The 19,791-nt window shown below is 39.9% G+C and overlaps 1 protein-coding gene across 1 annotated transcript in view; it reads left to right on the top strand.

The window, feature by feature from the left end:
- The first annotated feature begins 5,643 nt into the window (after positions 1–5,643).
- The window catches only part of EED (embryonic ectoderm development), a 35,914-nt gene continuing 21,766 nt past the window's right edge, over positions 5,644–19,791 (top strand). The window contains 7 exon segments of the mRNA XM_080640619.1: positions 5,644–6,204; positions 12,945–13,097; positions 15,074–15,166; positions 17,940–17,970; positions 17,973–18,004; positions 19,104–19,229; positions 19,370–19,373. Coding sequence (XP_080496745.1) covers positions 6,091–6,204; positions 12,945–13,097; positions 15,074–15,166; positions 17,940–17,970; positions 17,973–18,004; positions 19,104–19,229; positions 19,370–19,373 — 553 coding nt within the window. The 5' untranslated portion in view covers positions 5,644–6,090.

The raw sequence follows: 19,791 nt of genomic DNA, 5'->3' as shown, positions 1-19,791 counted from the left end.
GAGGCTGTGAATTTTCTTTCCTGTGTAAATAGATGATCTTTGAAAAATTTCCAAGATAGAACAACCACTTATTTGAAGGCTAAGGGATATTTCTGACTAGAGTTCTCATCAGTCTTATAGGAGATCAATTTTATTATTTTTTTAATATGTTCTTATTGACTTCAGAGAGGAAGGGCAAGGGAGAGTTAGAAATATCAATGATGAGAAAGAATCATTGATTGGCTGCCTCCTGCACGCCCCCAACTGGGGATCCAGCCCACAACCGTGGCATGTGCCCTTGACTGGAATCGAACCCAGGACCCTTGAGTCCACAGGCCAAGGCTCTATCCACTGAGCCAAACTGGCTAGGGCTCAATTTTATTTTATTTTTTTAAAATATTTTATTGATTTTACAGAGAGGAAGGGAGAGGGATAGAGAGTTAGAAACATCGATGAGAGAGAAACATCGATCAGCTGCCTCCTGCACACCTCCCACTGGGGATGTGCCCGCAACCAAGGTACGTGCCCTTGACCGGAATCGAACCTGGGACCTTTCAGTCTGCAGGCTGACGCTCTATCCACTGAGCCAAACCGGTTTCGGCTCAATTTTATTTTTTAATGAGCCCAGTAGTTGAGCATTGACCCATGAACCAAGAGGTCACAGTTTGGTTCTTGGCCAGGGCAATGGACTCGATCTCCAATAGGGGGCATGCAGGAGGTAGCCAGTAGATGTTGATGTTTCTATCTCTATTCCTCTCCTTCCTTTCTCCCTAAAACCAATAAAAACATTTTTTTAAAAAAGAAGGAACTCTTACCCTTTAAAAAATAAAATAAGCTTTTGTACCCTGGCCAGATAGCTCAGTTGGTTAGAGCAGTGGTCAGCAAACTCATTAGTCAACAGAGATAAATATCAACAGTACAACGATTGAAATTTCTTTTGAGAGCCAAATTTTTTAAACTTAAACTTCTTCTAATGCCACTTCTTCAAAATAGACTCGCCCAGGACGTGGTATTTTGTGGAAGAGCCACACTCAAGGGGCCAAAGAGCCGCATGTGGCTCGCGAGCCGCGGTTTGTTGACCACTGGGTTAGAGCATTGTCCTGATATGCCAAGGTTACAGGTTCAATCCTGTGGTCAGGGCACATATAAGAAGCAATCAATGAATGTATAAATAAGTGGAACAACAAATCAATGTTTCTTTCTTTCTCTCCCCCCCCCCAAAATCAATTTACAAAAATAAGCTTTTGGTGTGTGTGGGGGGCGGGGGGGGGGGCGATAATTTTACAGAAAAGTTTCAAAACTAGTAAAGAGAGTTCCTGTATAGCCTTCACCCAGTTTTCTTCACTGTTAACATCTTATATTACTTGGCGCATTTGTCAAAAGTAAAAAATTGAAATATATGCATAACTATTTCTTATTTAAATTCTTCATTGTTGAAAGTATTACGTGTCTCCTTTTTCCCCCCATTGAGCTCTCCCCTGCCGCTCCTACCCCCATTATGCATAACTATTAACTAATCTGTAGAGTTTATTTGGATGTTCCCAGTTTCTCCAGTTATGTCCTATCCCAAGTGAGATAGTATTTTGTCCTTCAATAGTGTATGAAAGCCTGACCAGTGTGGCTCCGTTTGTTGAGCATCATCCCATGCACCTGGAGGATGCCAGTTCGATTCCCAGTCAGGGCACATACCCAGTTGTAGGCTCGGTCCCTAGTAAGGGGGTGCAAGAGGCAGCTGATTGATGTTCTCTCTCATTGATATTTTTCTCTCTCTCCCTCTCTAAAACCAATAAAAACATATATTTTTTTAGAAAAAGAACTTACTGTTTAAAAAAGTAGTGAATAAAAAAAACCAAAAAAAACAACAATAAAAATAAAGAAAAAACAAAGAAGAAAAATATAATAAGAAAAAGGAAAATGTAGAGCGCCGTCTGGGAAGGCACATGGATACCTTTTTAATTCTTATTCAGCTGAGCCCAAGGGCACTGGCAGAATCCTGTTATCAGTACTGATTCCATGTACTTGGAATGAGGAACAAAAAGGACCTTGACCCACCCAAAATAAGGAGCTTACTCAGATCCTGATGAATAGGATTTGGGCACACCTGAAACTCCTTTTTATCATAAAATCCCTTTTGGAAACCAATAAATATGCTGTGTTGTCTGAGGTGAGTGTGACTGTCTCTCTATCAGAAGACAGGAAGCCACCCGGCACCCAGCTTGAATCTATTTCTGTCTCATGTCTCTTTCTTTCTCTAACTTCTTAACCCCCAGCTCCTTCCCCTCAGGAACCTGTCTTTCTCCCTTTCCGTGCGGGACGAGGAAAAGGAAGAAATACCGCACCACAGGAAAAAAAAAACACCTGGCTGGGTAGCTCAGTTGGTTAGAGCACTGTCCCAATATGCCAAGGCTGTGGGTTCAATCACCAGCCAGGGCATATACAAGAAGCAACCAATTAATCATAAATAAGTGGAAAACAGAAATAGATGGTTCTCTCACTCTTTCTCTAAAAATCTATTTTTAAAAAAGAAAAAAAAAAAAGAGCCCTGACTGGTATGTTCAGTGGTTAGAGCATCAGCTCACGCACCGAAGGGTCTCAGGTTCAATTCCTGGTCAAGGGTAGGTACCTGGGTTGCAGGTTCGATCCCCAGCCCCAGTTGGGGAGTGTTTGGGAGGCAACCAATTGAAGTGTCTCTCTCACATCAATGCTTCTCCCTCTCTCTTCCTCTCCCTCCCTTCCACTCTCTCTAAAAATCAAGGAAAAAATATCCATATAGGGGAGAGTAAAAGATATTTTGGAAAGATAAATGGGCCTTTAAAATAGATGGGAGATATAATAGTTTGTGACAAATTTTGAGTGTGGTATGGACTTCTATCTCCTCTCCTGTGGTAAGAATCAGTCTTCCCTGGTTGATGAAACTCCTGAAAAGGGGATTTATAACAGATGAGTTCCCTTTGGAGGATCTGTTTTTTTGTTTTTTTATTTTTTATTGATTTCAGAGAGGAAGAGAGAGATAGAAATATCAATGATGAGAGAGAATCACTAATCAGCTGCCTTCTGCATACCCCACACTGGGGATCAAGCCTGCAACCTGGGCATGTGCCCTGATCGGGAATTGAAACCTGACCTCCTGGTTCATAGGTTGACACTCAAGCACTGCGTCATTAACCTCCTATTCATAGACCAATGCTCAACCACTGAGTCCCGCTGGATGGGCATGGAGGACCTGTATTTAAGCAGATAAGGGGAGTTCATAGAAAACCTGTTTTTCAAGTGCTTTGAGCTCAAAACAATCAACATTCCAAAGCAGCATATTGTGGATGGTATGTCCTGAACTCCTTCACTTCCATTCTGCTCCTTGATTACAAATCTCCTCCTGTCCTTGCTACTTTCAGAGTTTAGCCCTATCTACTACTACAAGTCTTGACATTTATTATCATAGCCTTGAATACAATTCCTTATTGTTTTAACAAGTGCCAGAATAATAAATTTTAGCATTATTAACTAATATCTATTTATTATCCCTGACTCACCAGAAAATATTTTAAATATCCCTCTGAGTTTTAATAAGTCTTTAAAAAATATTTTCGCTTTGTTAGGATTAACATGCACGCTGAAAGGCATTATACTTTGATGTGTCTTTTAACCAAATGTTCAGCACTTTTCTAATTTTATGACTAGTAGTTGATTCCTACTTCCCACCTCCCACTGATCTGAGACATGTAGATTAATTTGGTTTGGAAATACTTTAGTTGACTATCCTGTATTTGTAGAGCTATATTCACCATTATACTTTTCAATAGAAAAGGGGAGCCCTAGCTGGTTTGGTGTGAAACCCCTTGGGCTTCACACCAAAGGGTTGCAGGTTCGATTCTGATCAAGGGCTTGTACCTCTGTTGCAGCTCTTCCCTGGCCCGGGACCTGCGTACAGGAGGCAACCAACTGATGTGTTTCTTTCACATCGATATTTCCCTCTGTCTTTCTCTCTCTCTTCCACTCTCTCTAAAAATCAATGGAAAAATATTCTCAGGTGAGGATTAAAAAAAAGGGGGAATATGTTTATCTCTGCCCATGTAAATGTCACGCCAAAGCACATCTTATTTCCTCAGTGACTGATGCCATACTAGTCTCATCTCTCTGTCATCAACTGAAGAGTGCTTAGCAGTGCCTGGCACATTAGAAGAGTTCAACAAAAAACTGCAATTAATATTATTAGTACCTGAACTTTAATTTTTTTTTCAGCTTTCTTCTTTTTCTTATTAAAAAAAAAAAATGGAACACTTCACAGATTTGCATGTCATCCTTGCCCAGGGCTCTGCTAATCTTCTCTGTATTATTCCAATTTTAATACATGTGCTGCTGAAACAGCTCCCATAATTTTCTTGAGTCTTCACTGCAAAAAAAACTCTTATTCTACCCGTCTTTGCTTTACCTTCCTTTTCTCATTATCAACTGAGTTTTCTCCTTAACTCCAAAAGAGTGACTTGCAACCTGCTGATAATGAAACAGACAGAGATAATGATATTCACTGTTAAGGCATTATGCAAAAGGAATTCTATTCACTAGAATTTTATGGATGGGGCACTCTATATCGGTTATTCACTGGTGATGTAAAGAGGTCTAAGAGAGAAAAAATATGTATATATCAAGTAGCTCAAGAAATTTTAGGTCCCTTCCTATCTCACTTTACATATGAAGACAATGAGGCTCCCCAAACCAAGGAGTGATAACTAAGTTCTACAAAGAATGTGTGTGTGTGTGTGTGTGTGTGTGTGTGTGTGTGTGTGCGCGCGCGCGCGCGCGCGGCTGTCATCACTTTCCTTTTCCTGCTGCTCATTCGTTTTTGTGTCTTAATGACCCATGTAACAAAATCACCAGCCTCACCAATGTATTTGGCATTTGCCAAGCACCTAGATATGGTAACATTTACAGGGATAAACATTTTGGTGATGTATAACAGTTTTGCTGCCTTCCCCTACAATTTGTTATCTGGTGTGCCAAAAAAGACTGTCCATCCTTTACGACTGTCTCACACGCAGTTGGAGATAACCATTGGTTTTGGAGCCTTGGCGTTGTTCAGGGCCTGGATGATTCTTTAACAGAAAGAACACTCTGGACTCTAAGTCATTGGGGGTCTAAAATCATTACAATTTTTATCCCTACTTCACTCTGATCCAATATTGGTACCAATTGGGTGAGGATAACCATTAATTACAATAAATATTCATCAAGAATTTAGCACGCATCCAAAAACTATGATTTGGTAGCGCTTTGATACCCACATCGAGCTACGGAAACCCAATGAGGACTACCTGGTTCAGCAAACAAGACTTCGAAGAGGTGGGGCTTGAAAGAGGCGGGTCCGGACGTCCCAGCGCGAGAATACGCCCAGACGCATGCGTCCTTCTTAGCCGGTAACTTCCATTTGCTAGATGGGGGAGTCAAGTGGAAAGCAGTCTACAGTTTTTAAATTCCTATTCTTAACCAAAAATTTAATTGTGAAAAATATCGTGAATAATTTGAGAGCCTTATTTTCCGAGTTCAAAATTATGAACATTTGGCCTACAGTGCTAACGCAAGAGGTTACTTCTCGTATCTTCCCTGTCCCCTGGGACACTGGTGGTCTAGTCCATTCCCTAGACTTTCGAGTCCTTGCAGCGGGTCGGAGACCGAAGAATTGGGCCAATTGCGACTGAAACGTCTTTGGAAGGAGGAAGGGGGTGCGGGAGCATCCCTTTGAGTTCCGCCTCTCCTATTTCAAAGCGGTGGTAGGGAAGGGGGAAGTACGAAATACTGCCCTCGAAAACCAAAGGAGCACACCTCTCCGTGGAAATTGCCCGGAGGGCGGCGGGAAAAGGGCAAGACGGGAGTGGGGAAAGAGAAGGAGCCCAGAAGCCGCGCGGGAGGGCGCGCGCGCGCCCCTTTTTCAGCAGTGTGGCGGGGTCGCACGCACGCCCGCCTCGGCGGCTGGGCGCGGTTTGCGACAGTGGGGGAAGCGGTGGAGGTGGCGGCGGCAGTGGCAACTTTGCGGCAGGCTCCGGCCGGGCTTGCTTGACGGCGGTGTGGCGGAGGCCCCGCCCTAGGCGGCAGGAACCTGGAGGGAGGCGGAGGAATATGTCCGAGAGGGAAGTGTCGACAGCCCCGGCGGGAACAGACATGCCTGCGGCCAAGAAGCAGAAGCTGAGCAGCGACGAGAACAGCAACCCAGACCTCTCTGGAGACGAGAATGTGAGTGGGGCCTTGAGTCGTTCGGACGGGACTCTAGTGAAAGTTTTAAAGTCTTTTTAAACTGGGAGCGGGGGCGGCCGGGCGGCTGTGGGGGGGAGGGCGAGGTGTCACTCTACTCAGGAAAACGCGGGCGTGGAAGAGAGAATCGAACTTGTCGCTGGGGTTTAGATGTGGGGCCGAGAGCCAGCAGAAACTCGGCGGAGCGTGGTCTGGGAGAGCCGCGGGGAGCGGAGGGTCGGCTCTGATTCTTTTGCGTGGACGCGGTGTGTTTGGGCCTTGGGGGCACTTGGGGAGAGTGCAAGAGCTGAGATTCCAGTTGTTTAAAAGGCAAGTTAGAGATTACTCTGGGAAAGTTGGAGGGAGAACCCAGCGTGTTAGGGACTCTTTTAAAGGAATTAGGGACCGTGTCACTCCTAGACCCTTACGGACAGCTGGAAGGGAAGAGTAGATCTTAAGGGGTTTCGGCGACTCTCTTAAAAGGAGATTTTGTGCCTGCTCCTGTCCTGTCCGTGGAGATGAGGTCAGTCAGCTTTTCTTAAGGAGGAGCCCAATTGAGAGGGTCGTCTTCTGACTTGGAGGGGAAAACCACCCATGAGGAAGGAATGGGAAGGGACGGTTCCTCTTTCGAAAGTTACTAAGATAAAGGGGACCATCTGGAAGATTGTAGGTCACAGTGGCATAGGAAGCTGTCTTTAAGGTGTGGGCTTCATGGCCTCGCAGTGTTTGATTTTGCGAATTAGATTTATAAAAAACAACAGCAAAACCGAATTGGATCATGATAATCGTCTAGTCCCATCTGTGTTTAGGTGAGATGCCAGTAATAACCGAATTGACATTACTCTTCAGTTTCACGTTTTAATATGTCCAGTAAGTTCTGCAAAATGTCTTGACAAATTAATATAAAGATAATACTACAAAATGTGAGCCCCTTTTCATAATATATGGCAATAACATCCGGCTATCTTTTTAAAATTTGTAAAGTGTTATAGGAGTGTGGTATAAGTTCTTCATTTTCTCATTTGGCCAGTTTTAGGAATAAATGACATCTTGTACACCCATTTCTTAAATTCTACATCACTACATTACTGATCGAAGCTATATATTATATGAATGACATGGTGTCATGACCAAAATTTTCACTGAAGAGATGGGAAAAGAACTCTTTCTTCGTTGTAGGTAGAAGAAAGATTTTTAGGGGATTGCCAGTTTGTGGGATTCGGACTTGAAATTTCTGGAAAGCTTAGGTGTTGAAAGTTACTCTAAAAGGAGCATTTTTTACTTTTTCATTCCAGTCCTTGGAGCCTGTTTTCTTTTGCCTTCTCTTAAATTTCTTTGGACAGATTAGGTTAGTAATAAGAGCACAGACAAGATCCAAATGTTAGGTTAAAATTTTCCCTCTGCTACTTACTGGTTGCTTGACCTTGAGCAAGGCAAGATAACTTGACATAGTTGCCTCAGTTTCTTATCTTACAAATGGAGATAATAATGGCATTTACCTCGAGGGGCATTTGTAAGGATTAAGTGAAGTAGTACAGGTGAAGTGCTTGCAAGAATGCCTGTCTCTGCTCTAGCTGGTTTGGCTCAGTGGATAAGGGTCCCTTGCAGACTGAAGGGTCCCAGGTTTGATTCCTGGCAAGGGCAAGTACCTCCGTTGCAGGCTCCTCTCTGGCCTGATTGGGGCGTGCAGGAGGCAACCACTCGATGTGTTTCTTTCATATCAATATTTCTGTCCCTTTCCCTCTCTCTTCCACTCTGTCTAATAATCAATGGAAAAATACCCTTGGGTGAGAATTAAAAATTTTTTAAATAAGAATGCCTGCCTTATAATAAGTACTATTCAAATTTATTTAATTACTATTACTAATTTTGTGATCACATAGTATAAACTTACGTTTCTGACCTTCCACATACTAAATAATCAGGCAGAAATGTAATGAAAATAGAAATTTATTTAGAGTGAGGAAACTTTCAGGGCGCCAAATAAATTGAAAGCTTATTTTCTTTTTGCAGACTCTTAGGGAATATATTTGATGCATTAGAAAACTGTTCACAACCAAATGATTGGATGAAGCCTTTGTTTTGGTTCCTCCATCTGAAGACTTTATATATGTATACATTTATATGTATATGTTTTTATTGATTTTAGGGAGAGGAAGAGAGAGATAGAAACATCAGTGATGAGAAAGAAGCATCAATCTGCTGCCTCCTGCTTGCCCCCCACTGGGGATCGAGCCCACAACCTGGGCATGTGCCCTGACTAGAATCGAACTGTGACCTCCTGGTAGAATAACATTTTTAAATGTGTAAGATACAGTGAAAAGATTATAAACATAATCATAAACTTATGTTATAAAATATTTTTGAGATTTGCTTTAATAAAGTATTTTATTTTTACTTATAAATAAATAGAATCAAAACACTAACATTTGTCACGAATACTGTTAGCATTCTTTTAATTTATTAGAGTGACATTGGTTAATAGGATCATATAGGTTTCATGTGTGGATTTATGTTAAAAGGTCTGGATGTTGTACTGTGTGCCCATCACCCAAAGCCAAATCATCTTCTGTCACCATATATTAGGTCCCCTTCACCCCCCCACACACCTCCACATCTTCCCTCTGTCAACCACCACACTGCTCTTTGTGTCCATGAGTTTCAGTTTTATATCCCACATATGAATGAAATCATATAGTTCATAGCTTTTTCTGCCCGACTTATTTCACTTATCATAATATCTGCCTTTGCTGTAATTTCTCATTTCCTTTTTTTTAAATTGAATTTATTAGGGTGACACAATAGAGGGTGTGCAGGAGGCAGCTGATTAATGTTGTGCTCTCACATCGATGTTTCTCTTATCTTCCTCTCTAAAAACCAATGAAAATATTTTTTAAAAGATGTTAGGGGAAGAAATGTGTTACTGGTTTTGGTACCTATGCTAATAATAGAGGAATATGCAAATTGTCTGGGACACCATCACAGTAACAGTAACAACCAAACAGCAGGCTGCGTGGGGCGACAAGGCTGGCAGGGGGGTTAGTGAGGGAGGATCAAACAACTGAACAGCAGGCTGTGTGGGGCAACCAGGTCGGCGGGGGAGGGGGCAGTTGGGGGTGACCAGGCTGTCAGGGGGGGCAGTTGGGGGTGACGTTGGGAGCGACCAGGCTGGCGGGGGGGAGGGCAGTTGGGGGCGAGCAGGCTGGCGGGGAGGGCACTTGGGGGCAGGCAGGGTAGTTAGGGGTGATCAGGCACAACTGGTCGCTATGATGCACACTGACCAACAGGGGGGCAGACGTTCAATGCAGGAGCTGCCCCCTGGTGGTCATTGCGCTCCCAGAGGGGGAGCACCGCTTGGCCACAAGCCGTACTGACAGCTGGCGAGCGCAGCGGTGGTGGTGGCAGGAGCCTCTCCCGCCTCTGCAGCAGTGCTAAGGATGTCAGTCAGACATCCCCCGAGAGCTCCCAGCCTGCCAAAGGGCACAGGCCAGGCTGAGGAACACCCGCCCCCCACCCCCACCCCCACCCCCAGGGCATGAATGTCGTGCACCAGGCTTCTAGTATTAAACTAAAAAGCTGGGGGAGGAGGGAGGAAGGTAGAAAAGGATGCAATGTGCCCTATTATTATTATTATTTTCAAATATATTTTTATTGATTTTACAGAGAGGAAGGGAGAGGGTTAGGGCGTTAGAAACACACCTGATAAAGAAACATTGATAAGCTGCTGCCTGCAACCAAGGTACATGCCCTTAACTATAATTGAACCTGGGATCCTTCAGTTCCCAGGCCGATGCTCTATCCACTGAGCCAAATCTGTCAGGGCTGTGCCCTATTATTAACAACTAGTGACCAGGTGCACGAAATTCGTGCACATTAAAAGGGGATTAATTAGAGGAAATAATTTAATATTGCTATTTGCCATTTCTCTATAATAGAAGTGTCAGAGATGAAAGAAAATTAGTAAAATGTATATGAAAACCTTCCTCCTGTCAGAGTTTGGGGCTCACCACGGGACCCAGAGTCAAGTCCCCGCCCACCCACATGCACCTCAAAATCGTGTGAGACCCAGACCCAGCCAGTCCCACCCTTGTCAAGCCCTGCCTGGCAGGGGGGCGTAGCCTGAAGTCCCCCAGCCCAGCACTGGGAGGGGGGGCGCAGCCTCAGGTCCCTGTCAAGCCCCGCTGGGCAGGGGCGCAGCCTGAGTTCCCCCGACCCAGCACTGGAGGTCCCCCGTCAAGCCCCACCTGGTGGGGGCGCAGCCTGAGGTCCCCTAGCCCAGCACCAGGACGGGAAGCGCACCTTGAGGTCCCCTGTCAGCCCTACCGGGTGGGGGACACGGCCTGAGGTCCCCTGTCAAGCCTCACAGCGGCGGGGGAGGGCGTAGCCTCAGGTCCCTGCTGATTGCTCGTTAAGGCTCCTTATGGGAACTTGGCCTCAGCTGTGGGTGCAGCCATCTTTGTGATGGAGTGATGGTCAATTAGCATATTCTCTCTTTACTAGATAGGATGTTTTGTATGGCTTCTTGTTGTTTAATTTAATTTATTGGAGTGACATTGGTTAATAAAACTAAATAGGTTTCAGGGGTATAGTTCTATAATGCATTATCTGTATATTGTGTGCACCCTAAGTCAAGTCTCTTTCCATCACCATTTATTCCCCCTTTACCCACTCCTACCTTCCCTACCCCCAGTTGGCTTCTGGATTAGAATGTAAAGAAGCTGGCGAATAATATATGTAATAGTTTTATTATTTTACTTCTCTAGGGTTAAAAGATAATTTTTAGAAAAAGGTAAGTGAATACATGTTAAAATTTTATTTTACTCATGTGAGGGAACTGGGCAAATCAAACAGTACAAATTAATAAGGACTAAAGGAATGTTGAGGTGAAATTGCAAATGGGGTCAAACACTTTTTTTCAGAGTGTAAGGGAAGACATTTTGAACTTCTGCCTTTAGAGACAGAATTTGCACTACTAGTTAGTTATCTACAACTTGAAAAAGAGATGTAAGGGTTGGTCAAAGGCAACTAGGAGGGCTATAATCTGATACCATGGAAGAGTGTACTAAAGATAATGCATAGTTTTCCATTGAAACCCAAAATTGTTTTCTACACTAGATTTTGACTGTTTAAATACACTGGGAGGTGGGGAGAAATTGGGAAAGAGAAAAACAGTGATTTCAGCCTAGGAACTGAACTTTAAAATTTTACATTTTTATATCTTTTTAAAGGCAGATTATGTTTACATTACATTAAGTTACAATTCAAGTTTTTTTAAGCATGTCATTTTGGCAGGAACCATTTACAGCTTTGAAAGCCACCCCCCAAAACTACTTTTTTAAAATTTATAAATCTTTATAGTTGAAAGTATGACATAGATTCTCCTTTTTCCCCTATTAACCTCTTCCAGCCCACTCCCATCTTCCCTCCCCCCCCATTAAGTGAATTTTTAATATACTTTTTGTTCTTCTAGTTAAGTTTAACCTTTATAATATAAAGCTAGCTTTAGGAAGCAGTAACTTAGAAACAGCCCCTAAGGCAGTGATTCCTGGACTGCATTCTCATAGATGTTAACAGGCACTCCAAGAAAAAAGGCTTTCTCTAGAATGTAGTTAACCACTGCCCTAATGTTACAGATTTAAATAAATCTCTATTTCTAAGAATACATTGTAATATGTAATCAAAGGAGGTGAAATCCTCTTCTGAGATTAGAGGGCCATCAATGTATCTTGTGGACTGGAGATTAGATAAAAATTAGGTGAACTTTCAAGGTTTTCTGCTGCCATTTCTACTTTGGAAGGGATTTACTTTATAGAGTATCTGGAGCTCTAACATACAGGGTGGGGCAAGAGTTGTGAGTTAATGGAACAGTTTATTATATTTATTAGTTATATTATTTTCCATATGAACAACTGTAAACCTACTTTGCCCCACCCAAAATTTATGAGTATCATTATTTTAGAGCTATGAGTCAAATTTCAGTTGTACAGAATATGTAGGACTTCTTTTAGAGACTGGCAGGGATGGGGAGAGACAGAGAGGCACATCCATGTAAGAGAGACACATTGATTGCCTCCCACACACGCCCTGATCAGGGCCAGGGATCGAACCTGCAACCTAGGTACATGCCCTTGACGGAAATCGAACCCAGGACTTTTCGGCCTGAGAGCTGACTTTCTATCCACTGAGCCAAACCAGCTATGGCAAGCATGTCAAATTCAAAGGCTAACACGGGCCAAATAAACGAGGTATATAGGCCATGGGCCGCGAGTTTGACATGCTTGGGCTAGGGCGTTAAGTCAGATTTAGGAGTCAGAGATTTGGGTGTGAATTTCAGCAACCCTAACATGCAAAACACTACTTAGGCTCTCTTTTTGTTTGTTTATTTACTTTTAAATTTAGTTCTCTTTCTATTTTTATTTTTTATTTGCTACTTAGTCTCTCTTACACTTCTTATCTAACAGTACCTTCTGTGGAGACCATTGTGTTGTTATTTAAAGGCAGCATTAGTACTGTTTTTCTGATTAGCTTTTTTTGCTTATTTTTGCTGAAATATCAAATATCCACAAGTTCTAATGTGTAGCAGGTTTGCTTTTTATCCTTTGGAGATAGGAATAAAATGTTCCATTACTTACAGAATTTATTATTTCTTTTAGGTCATTCAGTAGCTGTCCAGTAAAAAGTCATTTGCTGCCTAAGTACCGTATTACTGTTTTATGTAATTTTTTCTAACTTACTGCTTACAGGATGATGCTGTCAGTATAGAAAGTGGAACAAACACTGAACGCCCCGATACACCTACAAATACACCAAATGCACCTGGAAGGAAAAGCTGGGGGAAGGGAAAATGGAAGTCAAAGAAGTGCAAATATTCTTTCAAATGTGTAAATAGTCTCAAGGTACGTGCAGAAAGACAAATCCTGTTAGTTGAATGCTAAGCTGCAAAATTAAATTACAGTACTTTTTGAAATTTTGTTTTTATAGCATAGACTGCATAGTTATTATAATTCACTCTACTTCCATTTAGCTTTTTGTTTTGTCTTAAATGGAAGAGTGTACTATAGGCTAGTACTGCAGGCTAGCTTTTTGTTTTGTCTTAAATGGAAGAGTGTACTATAGGCTAGTACTGCAGGCTAGTTTTTCTTTATTGTTTATATTTTTTAAAAAAAGGTTTTGGAAAATGTATTTTGATAAAACTTAAAAGTACATGCTATTTCAGGTACCTATTCCTAAAAAGAACTGAATGTGATTTAAAACTGAGCCAGCATAAATTGAAACACATGCCTTAGTTTCTGCAGTTTAAAAAAATTTAACTTTTATCTGTTTTGTTTGTGACTGTTTTCATAGAAAGGGGTATAAATTAAAAAATTTTTGATTATGTAGAAAACAAGTGGTTGAGGTTATTTAAATGACTACTTCCTCAATCGTATTTTTATTTATAAAAGGGAGTAGTGGAATTTAAGATATTTTTCTTTACATGTATTCATTATTGGTTTAAATTTGGGGGTGTTTTCCTTCACTGAGCAGAAATATGCATTACCTTGTCTTATACATGAATGAAAGAATCTTTTCTAAATATGTATTTCAGGTAAAGTCTTCAGAAAGCATAAGCGACTATGGCTATGTGGAAATTATTTTTCTGTCTGTAGCAAAATTCTTTGTTCAGTGTATGTCAAATTATACTCTTAAAAGAGAGAGATTAATCTTGGTTATATATTTTTTATTTTTTAAATATATTTTATTGGTTTTAGAGAGGAAGGGGGAGAGAGAGAGAGAAACATCAATGATGAGAGAGAATCATTGATTGGCTGCCTCTTGCACGCCCCCTACTGGGGATCGAGCCCACAACCCAGGCATGTGCCCTTGGCTGGAATCGAACCTGGGACCTTTCAGTCCTCAGGCTGACGCTCTATCCATTGAGCCAAATATTTTTTAAAAAGGGAAAGTGCCCATTAGTTTCATATTAATATTCAGTTATATCAACCTATTTTTAGATAGTATGTCTAGAAGGTTGTTTTAACTGTCAGTTAAATATTTCGATTAAATATTTCAAAGCATTAAGTCTATGGCTTTTTAAGGTTGAAAAATAAAAGTTGTTTGACTTTAAAAGTGAAAACAGTCCTTTGAAGTGAATATGAAAATTAATGTTAAATGCCAAGAGATTGCCAGTAAAATCCTGAGAATAACTTTGTGAACACTTGTTTTTTATATACATCCTTATAGCCAGCCTACTAGCAACTAAAGGTATAGTCCATGGCTTTCCCTGTCCCCTATTGTTCAATTACCATACTTGTTTATTACAAAACTTGGGCTGTTTTTCTTTCAGGACCTAAATTCAAGGTTATTTAAAATTGTCTCTATAGCACTAATAGAAAACAGTGATTTGAGTGGAGTCTGGTGTGCTTCAGTTTACAAGGGAAAAATTAAACCTAATAAAGTTTAGCTAGTGTTAAGCCACTCTTACTTAGGTCATTTGTTAGTTTCCAATTGCAGAAAAATAAATTTTGTCCTTATGTCCTGAGAAATGAATGCATCTGCCATAATTACCCAGTTTTGTTTTGATTCAGAAAAATATGGTTGGGTGTGAGAACATAGAAGGCAAATAAATATAAAAGTATTTTCATAAGTAAGTGCTTGTTACCTAACTTCTGATTTAAGTCTTTGGTTGTCATAAAACTTTGCCATATACTAATATTTTAAAATGTGAAAACTGGACAAGTAGATATCTTTTTAGAGTCAAAAGTCAGTTTATGTGTGCTATTTCAAAATAGTGGCTTCCATTTTCAAAAAAAGTTATAAGGAGGATGGTCAGTCTACTACAATTTTTTTATTTCTAAAATATATTAATTTTTCTTATTTCATGATTATTTTATAGGAAGATCATAATCAGCCATTGTTTGGAGTTCAGTTTAACTGGCACAGTAAAGAAGGAGACCCACTAGTGTTTGCAACTGTAGGAAGCAACAGAGTAAGTTAAGGATCTGTTTGGCATTTGGTTTGATGATTAGATTCTGGTATTAATATAAGTGTAATGATTTTGAGATAAATTTTGTGTAGCCAGTTTGACATTATTATTCCTTTGTGTGAACATGAAGCATTCTAGAAGTTGTCTAATTAAACCTAGTATTCATGACTGAAAATACATCTTTATTTCATACTAGTGACCCGGTGCACAAAATTCATGCACATTGAAAGGGAATAAATTAGAGGAAATACTTTAATATTGCTATTTGCCCTTTCTCTATAATAGAAGTGTCAGCGATGAAAGAAAATTAGTAAAATGTATATGAAAATCTCCCTCCTGTCAGAGTCTGGGGTGTGCCGAGGGACCCAGAGTCAAGTCCCCACCCACCTGTGCATGCGCCTTGAATCACATGAGACCCAGACTCGGCTGGCCCCACCCCCGTCAAGTCCTGCCAGGTGGGGAGCGCAGCCTCAGGTCCCCCGTCAAGCCCCACTGGGGTGGGGGCCATGGCCTCAGGTCCCCCAGCATGGCACCATGCAGCCTCAGGTCCCTGCTGATCGGTCGTTATGGCATGATGACCATTTGCATATTAGCCTTTTATTATGATGATGATATTACTCAAAATTGCACACAACAGGTTTCTGTTTATAGTTTGTCTTAATGATCTGTTTTGAGTGATTGAAAGAATTGACGTTCCTTTGGAAGTGACTGTAACAGTTTATCATTCTAATTTGGATAAGAAATCTCTTTTTAAATATATTTTTATTGATTTCAGAGAGGAAGGGAGAGGGAGAGAGAGATAGAAACATCAATGATAAGAGAGAATCATTGATTGATCCAGATCAAGTCTGCAATCTGGGCATGTGCCCTTGACTGGAATTGAACCTGAGACCCTTCAGTCCACAGGCTGATGTTCTATTCACTGAGCCAAACCAGCTAGGGCAAGTCTCTGATTTCTTAAAAATAAATGTAATTAACGCCTCTTATAAAGGCAAAGCATAGATCCAGTGTATAATAGTTACTGAAAGTATTTTAATTATTTGTAGTAAGTGTTTTTATTTAAGGAAGCCAAGAATATCTTGAACTGAGAAAAAACCATGCTGGGCACGTTTTTAATGTAAACCAAGCATGTCAAACTCGCAGCCAGCAGGCCACATGCTGCGAATTTGACATGCTTGATATAAACCATTATTTAACGTTTTAGTTGAACCAGGGGCTGAACATGGGAATTATAAAGATTTATTCATTCATTCTATTTGCTTCTAAGTAAATGGAGAACAGGAAGATTCCCTAGTGGTTTCTAGAAAGTCTGGAGTTTTTCTATTAAATTGAAATCACTTCAGGAAAAATTATTCTCCTGTCTTTATTAGGTAACATTCTGGGTATTCATTAATACTATAGTAGAAGTTAGGAGGACTAATATAGAAATAGATTGGTGTATTTAGAAAAGAAAGGTGGAGGAAATAGACTAATTGGATATGGGTTGACAACAAATACAAGCCACTTCCTCTGCCTTCAACTCAAGAGGGGAAATGGGGTGAATCTGAAAAATGTTCCATAAGTTATTTAGGTTGAGTAAAATAAAATTTTATGTTTAAGTAATTGTGATAAGCTTCTTAAAGAAATAAAGGAACGTGATTTTTAATGCACACAGTTTCTATTGTCTGTGGTGCATTTTTTAAAAATGTTTTTTTATTGATTTTAGAGAGGAAGGGAGAGAGAGAGATAGAAAATCAATGATAGAGAATCATTGATCAGCTGCCTCCTGCATGCACCCCACTGGGGATCAAGCCTGCAACCTGGGTATGTGCCCTTAGCCAGAATCGAACCCGGGACCCTTCAGTCCGTAGGCCGATGCTCTATCCACTGAACCAAACCAGGTAGGGGTCTGTAATGCATTTTTAATGCAGTTTCTTACTATCTAATGGCCACCATAACGAGAAGGAATCTTCAGATCAAAAGAGGAAGGGGAATTAGCAGAATATAACAATTTATATTGAAATCTGGTCATTACAATCCTATGTGGATGCTGATGTATCCTTTCCTGAGTTTTCAATATATTTGGCTAAAGAAATTTTCTTTCATAAGTACACTGAAACTAGGGTAATTTACTTATGGGATGATTGGACCTGAGCCAGCAGACTGACTAGTAGTTTTGCACAAATTCTCCACCAGAGGCTCCTGTTTCTGTACTGTTTTTATAATACAGCTCAGATATTATTGATTGACAAGACAGAGGGTCAAAGAATCAGAGTGCCAGGGCCCATACTTCCTGGTGGTCAATACTATCACCAGTTTGATATTCATCCTGGCCATTACTAACAAAAATATTATGGTTACATTTTAGGGAACACAGATTATCATTAACGGTAAGGCTTTCATATGCTTACTAAGTACCAAAAGTTATAGCATGGAAGGACACAAAGGTGGAAATGGTTTTCACATACACATCTATACACCTATATTGTTTTCTGTGTGTTTTTTAATTGAATTTATTGGAGTGACATTTGTTGACAATGTTTTCTGTTTTTTAGAGTTATTCTGTTCTCAATCAAAATTAACTTGATAAGCAAGTTAGTATTAACTATTTAATATATTCTGGAAATTACATAATACTGTAAATATTATAATGGCTTCCTCAAATTAAAGGAGCTATTTTAAAGCAATAGTTTCTGTAATATTTTAAAGACACAGTTGTGACTAAAATATGTTTAAAAGCTAAAAAGCATGTGTTTCTGTATTTGAGATAAAATTTACTGTATTTTGTTTTCCTTAGGTTACTTTATATGAATGTCATTCACAAGGAGAATCCGGCTATTGCAATCCTATGTGGATGCTGATGTATCCTTTCCTCAGTTTTCAATATCTTTGGCTAAAAAGGAATTGACTTTCATAAGTTCACCGAAACTTTTCTAAATTAATTAGTTCCCCAAAGTTATATTGTTCTTTCTTAACCTTAACCAGTGCTATTCCTTCACTATCACCCAAGAGATTTCTGGTTCTAGTTATCTAGTTTTCCTGGTCCCTAGAAATCCATTGTAGGATGGATCTGAGAGAATGGTACAGGTGACTGGAGATGTTTATTGGAAATCCAGTAATAGAAAATTAGAGTAGTTAAAACCTCCTGTTTTTTGTTTTGTTTTTTGTTTTGTTTTTTTACCTTACCTAGAATTTTATCATTTCAAAGTAGTTATATTGATGAACTTGAGTTGATTAGAAGCTAGGACTGGAAATCATGCTAAGTATTTGATCAAATAAAGCCTATAGGGAAAAACACATATCCAGTCTGTTTAGGAAATAAAATATTTCAAAACATGGGTTCATAAAAATAAAAGACTTAAAAACCCAAAGGGATAGATAGAAAAGCTTGGTGATAAGATTTTTCTTCTAGATCCATTTGAAAAACTTAGCAAACAAAAAAAGACAAAAACTTTTCAGTCTTCCCTAGATGATATGGCAAGAAGTGACCTATAGCCATATTGGAAAAAGTGGAAAAATGAATAGTAAGTCAATATTAGAGGCACATAGAAGTATTGGGATAGAGCAAGAGTCTGCAAAGTACAGCCCGTGGGGCTGGCCATCTGTTTGCTTTTGCTTTTTTTATTAGGTAATGGTCCACCCACCTGTTTTGTAAATAAAGTTTTATTTGGACACAGCCATACACATCCTTTACATATTGTCTGGCTGCTTTCAAACACAGAGTTGAGTTATACAAATAGCTAAATAGTAATCAAAATTTAGTGGAAGGACTGGTTTTGTTCTATCATTTTGTATAGGTTTTGGACCTAAAAATCTCCATTGTTTAAATCTGGTGATAGAATAGTGAGAACTTCTGTGTCAAAAACTTTAGCAGGTCTTTGGAGGTTTCCATGTATTATAATCGTTTATGTACGTATTTACTTTTCAAAAACAAATTATATTTCTTAACTGGCATTTGTAGGCAGATGAAAACTTTTACACTTGTGCATGGACATACGATAGCAATACAAGCCATCCTTTGCTGGCTGTGGCTGGATCTAGAGGCATAATCAGGATAATTAATCCCATAACAATGCAGTGCATAAAGGTGGGCGTTTTTGTTAAATTGTAGATTTGCCTTCTTTTGAATGAACACCTGTGAAAATTTGTCATGTTAAATTTAAAACTAAAGGAATCACTGTCTACAATTTCTATTTTGATTTGTACTGTGCTTATTTCATCCTTTAGACAGGTCTTTTGGTACCTTTGTTATAGGTAGGTAATGCAAATTAAGTAATGAGTGGGAAAATTTTATTATTTACAGTATTTTCTTTTCTTCTACCTCGCCTTATTCTGAGAGACTCTGAATGAACAATAACAAAAGAGTGAGTCCATTCTCATACACCCTAACTAGGCTTGAAGCCTTGAAAGTTGATATTAAGTTTTACAAATCAATTGAATTAGAAGTTTTAAACCCTGAGAACACAATAGAACCACATGAGGATCTTTTCCATCTTTGCTTTGCCTCTGCTATTCCAGTCAAATCAGATTATCAGCAGGTGGGACTATAGCATCTTTTATTTTTTTCCCTTCAAATTGGTTGGGTGATTTTATTTTATTTTTTTATACATTTTTTCTTTGTTGGATGGTTTTAATATGCAGCCAATGTT

This window comes from Plecotus auritus (genome assembly GCF_963455305.1).
Source record: "Plecotus auritus genome assembly, chromosome: 9".
Classification (NCBI taxonomy): domain Eukaryota; kingdom Metazoa; phylum Chordata; class Mammalia; order Chiroptera; family Vespertilionidae; genus Plecotus; species Plecotus auritus.
This window is presented reverse-complemented; position numbering and strand designations above follow the sequence as displayed.